An 11,897-nucleotide genomic window follows, 5' to 3' on the forward strand; every position below is an offset into this window, starting at 1 on the left:
TTACTCTTTATGGCTAATTTTACCACATACACAGTAATAACCGTGAGTGTTGTCAAGATGGGTCTGATGAAATTGATTGTAAAGTATATTCACTTACAATGTGCCATTGTGCTCAGCTGTGCTCACACTTGTGTTGATTATTGACTATGGGCTTCTGCCCATGTATTCTGCTCACATGGAAAAAAAAAATTAAGGGGATGTGACTCTAGTCTTTTTGAGATTAACTGCCTAGCTGCCTCCTTTCTTTTCTTTTGGCATCTGTTGGGTAGCTATATTGAATGGGTCACTGTGGGTACAAAGTACAAGAAAAGAAAGTATATGTAATAAAAGGTGTAAATTTTCCTAAAGCGGAATGAAAATTGTTCCTCAGTACTCAGCATATATAGCTTATATTTACTCCATATGCCTTTTCTCTATTCTGTTTACCACCTTTGATTCCTAGGAGATTAAATCTGCACAAACGTAGATACATACTAATACTATGAACTTTAAAATGTTATTTTCCTTCCTTTATCATCAATGATTATCATTTAGAGTTGTTATGAAGGCTTTGTGACAGAGGTTATACTAAAATTGAAAGTATAAGAACTGACTGAAAATCATGTAAAAATTAGCTATGTTTTTAATGTGGTTTCTCAGATTGATTAATTTATGCAATTGAATTGTTCTACCTCTTGTAAACATACATTCACACTTTGCAAACTTGCACACCTGCAAAGTAAAGTGTGGTGGTATTTGTGATATTATCATTGTTTCATCAAGAATGATAACTCAGCCAGGTTACCCTTTAAATCTCATTTTATAGGCCATTATATATCACCTTCCTGTCTCAATATAGTGGAAATTGATTCCATAAAGGGCTGAAAGGCCAAAAGTACTTTAAAGTTAATAATTTAAAAACACATTGGCATTTATGAAGTGTTGTTACATTAATTTGGAAATAGTTTGAAATCGTTATGAAGTTTAACAGTATATGAAAGCACTTCCCCAAAAGATAGATACATCAGTTTGGATACAGTGAATTTTTTTCTTTAGGGAAGTATGTGTCTTTAAAAAATTATTTTTCTCTGAATTGAAAATATGACAAGAATATTCTCTTATAGCTTTCAGTCTGACTTTTAACCAAGATTATAGAACTCATGAAGTAGTCTCTGTTTTCCCCTTTTTCTTTCCTTTTTCACTATCTTCCATTACTTTGTTCCCTCTTTTTGGCATTTATAAGCAATACATGTAATAGGAACCATATCAGGTGCTAGAAATCCAGAGATGAAAGGCCACAGTCTCGGTTCTCAAGGGACTAAGTCTAGTTGAAGAGAAAGAAGAATAAAAAAACTAATTACACAGTATTGGTGGCGTAGTGGTCAGGAAAAACTTCTTGGAAGAGGTGGTGATTGAGCTGGAAGGATGAGTGATAGCTGACAAGGAGATAAAATTAATCTTACTTGGGATATTAATAGTTTTGGGGTATGATAGCTCTCTTTATTAAAAAAATGGCAAAGTAGAGAAATTGAGGTCCTATCCCTTCATAAAAGCATTTAATGGAGCTGGAAAATACTGTCAGAATTAACTTTTGCAGAACTCTGGAATCTAGTCAAAGCTTATAACAACTAGCGGAAAGCCAAATGAAGAAAGAAGCTGCTGCCTTGCAGTAAGGGAGTTCTCTGGTGTTTCAAATTGCCTGTCTCCCTTTCCCCACACACTAGATTGGAGGCAGCCATGAAGACAGTAGCCTGTACTCCTGGTACAGGATGCCATGTGCCAGATGGAGCAATACGGACCTTATTCTCAAAGAATTGTGGTTGTGTGTTTTAATCTGTCTGGTAGCTCCCTGATGTAAGGGCTTACTTCTGTTTTGCCCATCTGACTCAGAATTTGCAGGGATGGGGCAGCTTTCCAGGTGGCATTTACCAAAAGCATTTAAAGGCAAAAGTATTGGCTGTAGCAGCCTGGGACAAGGGATAGCAGACAGCACAAGCAATAGATAGACCAAAATCCTGGGAAGAAAGAGGGTGGGAAAAAGAGATATGTGGGAGAATGAGGGCTTTCAAAACCCCTAATGTAAACCAGGGAATTGAGAAAGCCTTGTACATGCCCAAGACTGGACATGCTCAGAAAAGGCCTAAGACCCCATACTTCTACTTGTTGCTGACTTTCAGGTTCGCCACAAGCAGGAAGTAAAGGCAAAGGAAGTAAAGGCAAAGGCAGCATTATAAATGATCTGGGTAAGCATTAAAGGAGTTTCCCAAAACAAAGTCAATCCTTAAAGAGTGGGAAAATTTTAAAAATTCTTTCTCTTTTCTTTTTCTTTTCTTTTCTTTTTTTTTTTTTTTTCCACAGAGTCTAGCTCTGTCGTCCAGGCTGGAGTGCAGTGGCTCTATCTCGGCTCACTGTGCAACCTCCGTCTCCTGGGTTCAAGCAATTCTCCTGCCTCAGCCTCCTGAGCAGCTGGGATTACAGGCACTCGCTGCCACGTCCAGCTAATTTTGGTATTTTTTTTTTTTTAGTAGAGACGGGGTTTCACCATGTTGGCCAGGATGGTCTCAATCTCCTGACCTTGTGATCCACCCACCTCAGCCTCCCAAAGTGCTGGGATTACATGCGTGAGCCAATGCACCCGGCCTTCTTTCTCTTTTCTTAAAAAAAAAATTTTGGGGCCAGGAGTGGTGGCTCAAGCCTGTAATCCCAGCACTTTGGGAGGCCGAGGCGGGTGGATCACCTGAGGTCAGGAGTTCGAGACCAGCCTGGTCAACATAGTGAAACCCCATCTCTACTAAAAATACAGAAATTAGCCAGGCATGGTGGTGGGTGCCTGTAATCCCAGCTAATCGGGAGGCTGAGGCAGAAGAACTGCTTGAATCCAGGAAGCAGAGGTTGAGGTGAGCCGAGATCCCTAACACTGCACTCCAGCCTGGGCAACAAGAGCGAAACTCCGTCAAAAAAAAAAAAAAAAAAAAAAAAAAAAAGGAAGTTACAAGCCAAAAATATGTTAATCTTGTCTTATGTATTTACCTACATTGTTATCTTTACTATGTGGTTTTTGTTTGAATTCTAGTTACTGTCTAATGCAGCCCAGAGGACTCCCTTTACCATTTCTCCTAGGGAAGATCCAGATCATGGATGAGCATTTAGCCAAAAGGAAAAAGAGATACCCTCTGAGATCTGGGTTGACCAGATAAAGATGGGAGTGAATTTACAGGAACTTCATGGCTCAATTACTTGCTTTTCTTGATGACAGGGACTCTAAGTTCACCTGTTCAGGAGCTAAGGGAAGGGTAAAGATAGCATGACTGACTCTATGGAATGTTTGAAGTAGTAATTGAGAGTACAAGAGATGGAGCTGAGACAAGAACAGCACTCATATATACACCTAACCAACTCCATCACCTGGCTAGGGATTCATTCCATGATACTGGATATTGTCCTTCCTAAGCTATTGGAAACAAAGGTTCTGTTGGGTCACTACAGTCTGCAGCACACCGATTTTCCCTGTGGGGAGCGCTGTGCCAGATGAAGCTGGTCCCAGCAGGCCTTGCGGGTCCCAGCCAGCCTTGCGGCACGACTCAGCTTTTCTCTGTGATGTGTCGCGGAGTCGCCGGTAGGGTTCGGTGTGGCGAGGGGGACCTGCTTCTCTCTTTGTGAGAACCAGGGAGTGAGGGAGGAAGGAGGCCGAAGAGGAGGCCAGGACTGAGCAAGGACTAAAGTAAGACTGAAAGGGGAGGTGAGGGGTGGACTGGTTGTTGGCAGCAGCCTGTACCGGAAGTGGCGGCAGCAGCCGAGGCGACGCACCGTGAGGCAGCTGCTTGACTAGGCCACAGCCGCCATGGCGATGAATTTTGGGGACCATGCCAGCGGGTTCCGCCACAATGATGTGATCAGGTTCATCAACAATGAAGTCCTCATGGACGGCAGCGGCCCAGCCTTTTACACGGCCTTCCGCTCGCGGCCGTGGAACGAGGTAGAGGACCGGCTTCAGGCCATTGTGGCCGACTCGCAGGTGCCGCGCGCCATCAAGAGGGCCTGTACCTGGAGCGCTTTGGCTTTGAGCGTGCGAGTGGCCACGAGGCAGCGGGAGGAGCTGCTGTACCACCTTCAGCGGCTGCAAAGGCATGCGGAGGAGCGCCAGGCGACCTCCTGGGCTCTAACGTCCCAGCTGCAGCAGCTACGCCTGGAGCATGAGGTGGCGGCAACACAGCTGCACCTCGCGCAGGCTGCCCTGCAGCAGGCGCTGAATGAGCGTGATGGGCTGTACGGGAGGCTGCTCCAGATCGAGAGGTTTCCCCAGGCCGCTCCACTGGCCCATGAAATAATGTCTGGGCCACAAGCAGAGCAGAATGGGGCTGTGGCATGTCCCCTGGCTACAGAGCAGCAGAGCGATATGGTGGCCATGGGGACACATGCTAATGCCCAGATACCAACCCCGACAGATGTTCTTTATGTGCCAGGACCTCTGAGTCCCTGGGCCCAGGGCATGCAACCCCCTCTGCCAGTGCCACATCCATTCCCACACCCACCACCATTCCCAATGAAATTCCCATTCTTGCCACCTCTACCACCTGCTGTAGTCATGGGGGCAGAAGCAGCAGCAGCCCCACTTCAGATGCCTCCTACTGAGATCCACCCACCTTGCCCGTGGCCTGCAGTGGGCTTCCAGGAGGAGATGGCCCCTCTGTGGTACCAGAGAAGCTACATCCAGGAGGAAGATTCCAAAATCCTTCAGGGGTCATTCCCCTTAGGAGACAGCAGAAGCCACAGCCAGGGAGAAGGTTCAGAGAGGTCCCAAAGAATGCCCCTCCCTGGGGACAGTGGGTGCCACAACCCGCTGTCAGAGAGTCCCCAGGGGGCAGCCCCACTGGGGAGCAGCGGATGCCACTCCCAGGAAGAAGGTACAGAAGGACCCCAGGGGATGGATCCCCGGGGGAACAGAGAGAGACAAAATCAGAAAGAAGGTCCAAAGAGGGCCCGGAGGATGCGCACCCTGGTGTTTCACAGGAGCCGCAAACCAGAAGATCCAGAGGGGCCCCAGGGGACTGTCCCCCAGGCAGACAGCAGAAGCTACAGCCAGGAAGGATGTTCAGAGAGGGCCCAGGAGACGGCCACGCTGGTGTTCATCAGGAGGCGCAAACCAGAAGGTCCAAAGAGGCCCCAGTGGACTGTCCCCCTGGGGGACAGCAGAAGTCATACCAAGGAAGAAGGCCCAGAGAGGCCACAGAGGACTGTCCTCCAGGGAGACAGCAGAAGCTATAGCCAGGAAGGAAGCCCAGAGAGGGCCCAGGGGATGGCCACCCTGGTGCTTAGCAGGAGCTGCAAACCAGAAGAAGGTCCAGAGAGGCCCCAGGACACTCTCCTGGGGGACAGCAGGAGCCATGGTGTCAGAGAAAGCCCAAAGAAATGGCAACCTCAGAGGCAGAAGGCCAAGAAACCAAAAGTGAATAAAGTCTCGGGATCCCAGCAACAGGAGAAGCCTGCTTCATTTCCAATTCCAATGAATTGGAAATGCCCATGGTGTAAAGCCGTTAATTTTTCATGGCGTACGGCCTGCTATAAATGCAAGAAAGCCTGTGTGCCATTTGAGAGTGGAGGGCAAACTCAGTGATTTCAGGAAGGTAAGTAAGAATGGACACACTTCAAAGAGAAACCAATTTCCTAAGACCCTCTTCTGATTAAAGTATAACTTATTTACTTCACAGAAAAATTGAACCCCAAATTATGGAGAAAATTAAATAAAATAATTTATTATCCCATTACCCAAATTAGCCATTTTAAAAGTTGTTTTGGATACACATACATACAAATATATATGTGTTTATATTCTCATGTTATTCATTTACTTGAACAGAGATGGACTACTTTTGATTTCTCCTGATTGCATTTAAATTTTGCAGGTGGTGGATTCTGGATGGCTGATGCTGATTGGTTAGTACCCTGGAGAAGCTGAAGTCATGAAGCCTTTTCTTTTCCTTTTTGTTTCACTCCTTTTCCTGAAAATGCCATGTATGTGGCTGGGAGCAGTTGTGTGATTTTAGAGTTAGAAGCTATGTTGAATTTTAGGAACAGTACTTTTCCTTGAAAATGCTATTATTCCTTTGGAAACAAATTTTAGAATCACCACACTTCCTTGAAAATGCTGTTATTCCTTTTGAAACTACTGCAATGTTCATGTTTTCTTCATTTTGCTTTGTTGGTTTTATAGGTGAGGTTCTGTTTTTGTATCTCAGCCCCACCGAACTTGCTTGTTGCTGAAGAAGCTGAACCTGTTCCATTAGAAGATCTTCCAAGGCCAAAAGAAAGTGAGACTGACTGCAGACTTACTGGCTGCAGCAGAGAGGAGTAAGAGGAAGTCAGAGAAGAAGAGATGATTTAACACTCATTAGGGGGAAGAGGAAGAGCAGAATTGTTTTGTTAGAATTGAATTTTTCCATTGGGACAAGGAATTAACTTGGAAGAGTTTGGGAGGTTGTCGTGTTCAAGTCTATAGATGATAGCAACTTTGATGAATTTCATTTAGTTGGTTAAATAGTTGTTGTCTAATATGTGTTAGGAGCTAGACTTATAGGTTATTATTTGGTGCACACATCATAATCCTTGTTGCTGAGTTGGTTAGAAGATAGGAGAGAGCATAATTTGGGATACAAATTAGATCAGGGGTATCTTCTTTGCCTTGCATGTAGCGTTGCCTTAGGTAAAACCAATTTAAATAACATCTAGATCCATTTTTGCAGTTTTGTGGGCAATGTGAAAGAGACTTGCATGAAAGGTCTTGAGTAACCAAACTGCTAGTCTCATTGGTTTGCAGGTGAGACAAATAAGCAGTGGCAAAGTTCAGGAAAGTGGTCTTGCGGAAGTGCAGGCAGGGCTTTTCTGATTGTCTGCTGATTTCCTCCTTTGAGAGGGACAGATATTTTCCTGGCTGCCAATAAGCCTGCCTGAAAGACCACTGGGGTGTCTTGAAGAAAGACAGTGCTCTGAGGAGTATTCACTACACACTCCAGCCCTCAGCCTCAGGCTGCCCCCATTCCAAGTCCCTTTCTAGTCAATAGGTGGATGAAGAACAAAATGGATTTCAAGGACAGACAGACAGATATAAGGGCTGCGGGCTATGGATGGTGTTTCTCTTGGGAGGACTAATTGGGTTAAAAATAAAACTGGACTGGGGCGAGCACTCTTGGGAATGCCCCTGGACCCTTCCTCTTTGGCGTGTTCTCTGCAGGCTCCCCCAAGGCAGCTGCTGCAAGGCAAGGAGAGATCCAGGGTAGAGCTCAGGGGTGGTGGGTTAGATCTGCCTCCAGTCCAAGCTAAAGATGTCTTCAAGTTTCCCTGTAAGATCCCACCCAGCTCACCAAAATCAACCTTTGTCAGGGGTTTTCTGATCCTAACTAGTAATAAAGAGTGTGCACTGGACTGCTGTGTCTTCTGCGTAGTGTGTATCTCAGGGCAAATTTTCTCAGAGGTGGAAGCTTAAATCTGCATCTTTCCTCCATCCCACTGAAGTTCAATCTCATTTACTACTGGAGGGGCCTTCCTCTTATGAGGAATTACCCAAGAATTGGGGGCACTTCTGTAGAACCTTCAATCCATCATGATTGTCCTTTCTATCCTCACAGTCCAAGTCCACATGGTCCTGTGAAGGTTAGCATATCTTCTGCTCCAGGGTGGTGGGGCAGGAGGGGTGAGTTGGGGAGGGTGCTTCTAGCTAGGCTTGGAGCTCTGATGCCTGGAAGCCAGCCTCCTGTGTACCAAGAAGCCATTTCCCTGAGATCCTGTCTCCCTGAGGTCCCCTAATGTCCCATGAACAGAAACTTTCCTCCTGCATTTCTGCCTTCAAAGTCACTGTCCCCTCTCCCCTATGCATAATCCTATCAAGTTGTTTAGGATTCTGGAAAACACCCAGGCTGTAGCCTGTCTGCTCACAAGACAAATGTTCCCTGAGGTGAAGGGGAGTGGAGGCTGGCTACCTGCTTGGTATGGGCACAGGAATGGGGACAGAGAACAAAAGTGACCTTGCCCCGCCAGCATTCTCACTTCCCTCAGAGTCATGATTACTGGGAAGTCCTTGGTTACTTTGGAGGGGAGCACTTCAGAGGAAGGGATCTATTAGGGATGTCAGACCCAAAGCTAGGTTTTCTGGATTGGGGGCTGGTTTTATGATACTCATGTGGGCTGATAGCTCCTTGGAATTTTGGGAAGATGGGATACAGATGAGACTTGGACATGTTTCAGCATAATCCATTTTCGTATACCAGCAGGTCATTCTAGATTTCACTGTAGTTGTTTCTTTTATGGCTTCAAAGTGGACTCTGTTGTTAATTGGCATGCTTGTAGGCCTTTATAAAAACAGACGTACCCTGTGTATAGCTTTTATATATTTTAATATGGTTACACAGTCTTTCAGGGTCAACCTTTTTCAAAACAATCTGAATCATTGAGGCTGTCAGATCACTACTCTCTTCCAGGCTGCATACATGCAAGAAAAGGCAGCAGGTTTCTGTGGCATAAACCTGGGCTTTGGAGACAGAGAAAACTGTGTTCAACTACTTGATCTATTATTCAGTAGCTGTGTGACCCCAAAGGATTTACTGAATGTCTCTGAGCCCCACAAGTGTTAGTTCCCTTTCTCTATCTTCAGGGTTCTGCTCTGGATCCTGTGGTCATGAGTGTATGAGATTATTAATCATAGTAAGAGCTACCATTAGAGTGCTTACTATGTGTTAGGTACTCTAAGGACATTGTCCCTTTTGATGACTGTAAGGTATTATAGGTACCCATATTAATAGTGTTCAAAGTGGGTACTATTGCCCCCAATTTACAGGTGTGGTAATACCCAAATTTGGGACTTAGTGAAGCCTGGGCCTGGCTTCAAAATGAAATTTTACTAGTTCCAATGTCTGTACTCTCCATCATATCACACGACCTAAGGTTTTACCCTTACTGAGGGATACATGTGCATTTTAGCAGGGATCATAATACCTAAACCCAAAGAAATGACTGTGGTGGAGGGAATTTGAGGTAGAGTGGCAGTCTGGTGGTTGTGGAGCTGCTCTTTTAGAATATTTCAAATTTTGCCTGGGCATGGTAGCTCAAGCCTATAATCCCAGCACTTTGGGAGGCCAAGGTGGGCAGATCACCTGAGGTCAGGAGTTCGAGACCAGCCTGACCAATATGGTGAAACCCCGTCTCTACTAAAAATAGAAAAAATTAGCCGGGTGTAGTGGCATGTGCCTTTAGTCCCAGCTACTCAGGAGGCTGAGAGAGGAGAATTGCTTGAACCCGGGAGCTGGAGGTTGCAGTGCGCTGAGATCATGCTACCGCACTCTGGCCTGGGTGACAGAGCAAGACTCAGTCTCATAAAAAAAAAAAAAAAATCCCAAATTTTGGGATATGTGATGGATAACCCAGGCTGCCACTGAGTAGGGCCATTTATTATCTTAGTCACCAAGACTGCAAAATAAGGGCAATGATTTAGGCAGTGGGCATGACTTGTGCTGATTCAGCAGACTGGACTTACGAAAAGTTTATATCTGAGTTTAGTATTAAGATAGGACACATCTTGACTGCTTACCTAAAGTCTGTCTGAATTATTCAGTTTTTGTTTTAAGTGAATAAGGTGGCAGCTGTATAAGTCCAATATACAGTGTGTATGTATGTATATATATATATTTATTTATTTATTTTTTTATTTTTTCCAGTGAAGAAGGAGGGGAAAATTAGATTTTGAAAACTTCAGACTCATGTTGCCCAACGGGGATGTTTTTTACATTATGGTGCTAAATCTACAACAGAATGGCAAAGAAACACATAACTTCCTTATCACATGCGTTGTAAAGACTCAACACGGAATGGTAGCGGCTGCTTCTTATGTGGTACAGGCGCTGCACAACACTCTTCAGTGGTTTCTTCACTTCTAGCTTGTGATAGAGTCAGTGCATCCACTGGCACTAAAACTCACATACACTTAATGATACTCAACAGCCCTAGCCTGTGACCTTATGAGGTTGCTGTTGAACAGATTTTTCTCATTCTCTATACTGTTTATTCTTTGGTGTTTAAGAAAAGAGTTCAGAAATAGTGAAATAGACATAGTAAGTGTTGCTGCACTGGGTATTAATAATCCCAGGAGACCTAGCACAATTTTTTAGCACAACTCCCTATTTGGTTCACTGTTGGAGGCACTCTCTTCAATGGACTTAAGAATTACTCTACTAGGTCAGATCCTGGTCCATCTAGGCTAACTTCTCTGGGGCATAAAGCAATTGTGGAAAAGCACCATGTCACCCTGAGTGATAATTTTAAAGGTAAGCAATGCCACTAGAAATCTCTAGCTTATTTTATTACTTTACACATCAAGTAAACAGCATGCATTCAAGGCAGGATTGTTATAAGCTGGGCAATATGCTTTACTCTGTGGAAGTGATCATTATTACCCTCAGTGACCTTGTATTCTATTAGAAGAAATAAGGTAAATATGCACCAAACAGTTCTCAGTCTTTTCATCAATTGTTCCATCATATTTTTTTGCTTGTAGATGCCAGTTTTTTAAATATTCTGTATGAATGTCAAATGACATCAATTAATAAAAGATTACTTGTTCATTTAAAATTAAGGAAACCTATATAACTATAAAGTTCTCTCATACAAATTCTAACCAAATATAATTCTAACCAAAAAGCAGCCACTTGCCATTTTTCATTTAGGATTTTGGTGAGGATTCAATGAATTCCATTGTTATTATTATTACTATTATTATTATTGTTATTATTATTATTATTATTACATGCAGCCTAATCCCAGCAAATGGACCATTTTACTAGGCTCTTTGTAAAATTGACAATACCTCAAAATCAATATTACCTTCTTAAAATTCTATGAACCTTGGGAACACAAGTCAGGAACAACCTCTGTAGAAAGCTAGTAGTTTTAATACATGTTAAATGCCAGTAAGTGCTAAAGGATTTTAGAGAAGTGCAGTATATACCATTTTGGGTTCTAAAGCTTCCATGATAGCCAGATGGTTCCGAATTGTGTCTGCAGTCTACAAAAAGGTTGCTAGGAAAATTGGCTTTGTTTTACCTCAAAATAATATGTGGTATTACAGCTTCACTTGAGACATTTTCCAGCATTTCGTTGCCTGTGTCTATATCTACTATTTTAGATTTTACTCTTTATTCTGCACTACATTATAAAAATAATTTAACACAAGGCAGAAACCTACAATTACTTTTGTGGTAGGCAGCATTAAACCATACCCCAGTGTTTATAAAATCATGACAATGAGCTATCGGAGGATTTTATCTGTAAGTAAAAGTTTCAGGAGATTTAATCTCATTTATTTTTTGCTTGATATATATATTTATTTTGATAGTTTCAGTGAACCATATTGGTTCTAGGAAGGAAAAAGATTGGACAAGTATTGAAAATTTCATACCTTTACCACTACAATTCCTGATATTGTCTAGACAGTTTTGTAACTTCAGAACATTTATGACTTGCTTTGTAAAAGACTCATAGTATTTAACTCCTCACTGATCAATGATTCTAGCATTTTTTTCATGAAATATTTATTACTGAGAAGGAAAAGCAAAATAATGTCAATGTTGCATATGTAACTACAAAATGCATTTAGAAATTCACCACCAGCTGTTTTGTTTGCTGGGTTGTAATATTTCATTTGCATTTATAAAACTGCTTAGGGAAATGTTTATAGTTCACTTCATTCCATTCCTTCGTGAAATTTTGGTATTTGTGATGTATAGATCAAAGTGGTCATCTGTGTTTGAAAACATCAGAGATTTCTTTAAAAATGTTCGGGCAAAAATATATAGACAAAATAACAGTCTCTTGGACTTTAATCTTTTCGATTAAAGCTCCAGTGGTGGAATTTTATTCTTGAGCTTTCAAGAAAG

The 11,897-nt window shown here is 43.0% G+C and overlaps 1 protein-coding gene across 1 annotated transcript; it reads left to right on the plus strand.

Moving 5' to 3' along the window:
- The first annotated feature begins 3,562 nt into the window (after nt 1-3,562).
- TEX13D (TEX13 family member D) lies at nt 3,563-7,397 on the plus strand. The gene is made up of 2 exons (XM_054471947.1): nt 3,563-5,603; nt 6,191-7,397. Exon 1 carries the CDS (start codon nt 3,821-3,823, stop codon nt 5,591-5,593), a length of 1,773 nt encoding a protein of 590 aa, XP_054327922.1. The 5' UTR covers nt 3,563-3,820; the 3' UTR covers nt 5,594-5,603; nt 6,191-7,397.
- Nucleotides 7,398-11,897: the final 4,500 nt, after the last annotated feature.

Source organism: Pongo pygmaeus, chromosome X, assembly GCF_028885625.2.
Source record: "Pongo pygmaeus isolate AG05252 chromosome X, NHGRI_mPonPyg2-v2.0_pri, whole genome shotgun sequence".
In the NCBI taxonomy this organism is placed as follows: domain Eukaryota; kingdom Metazoa; phylum Chordata; class Mammalia; order Primates; family Hominidae; genus Pongo; species Pongo pygmaeus.

Coding starts and splice junctions, on each gene's coding strand:
- TEX13D (XM_054471947.1), top strand. CDS start 3,821: ATGGCGATGAATTTTGGGGACCATGCCAGCGGGTTCCGCCACAATGAT.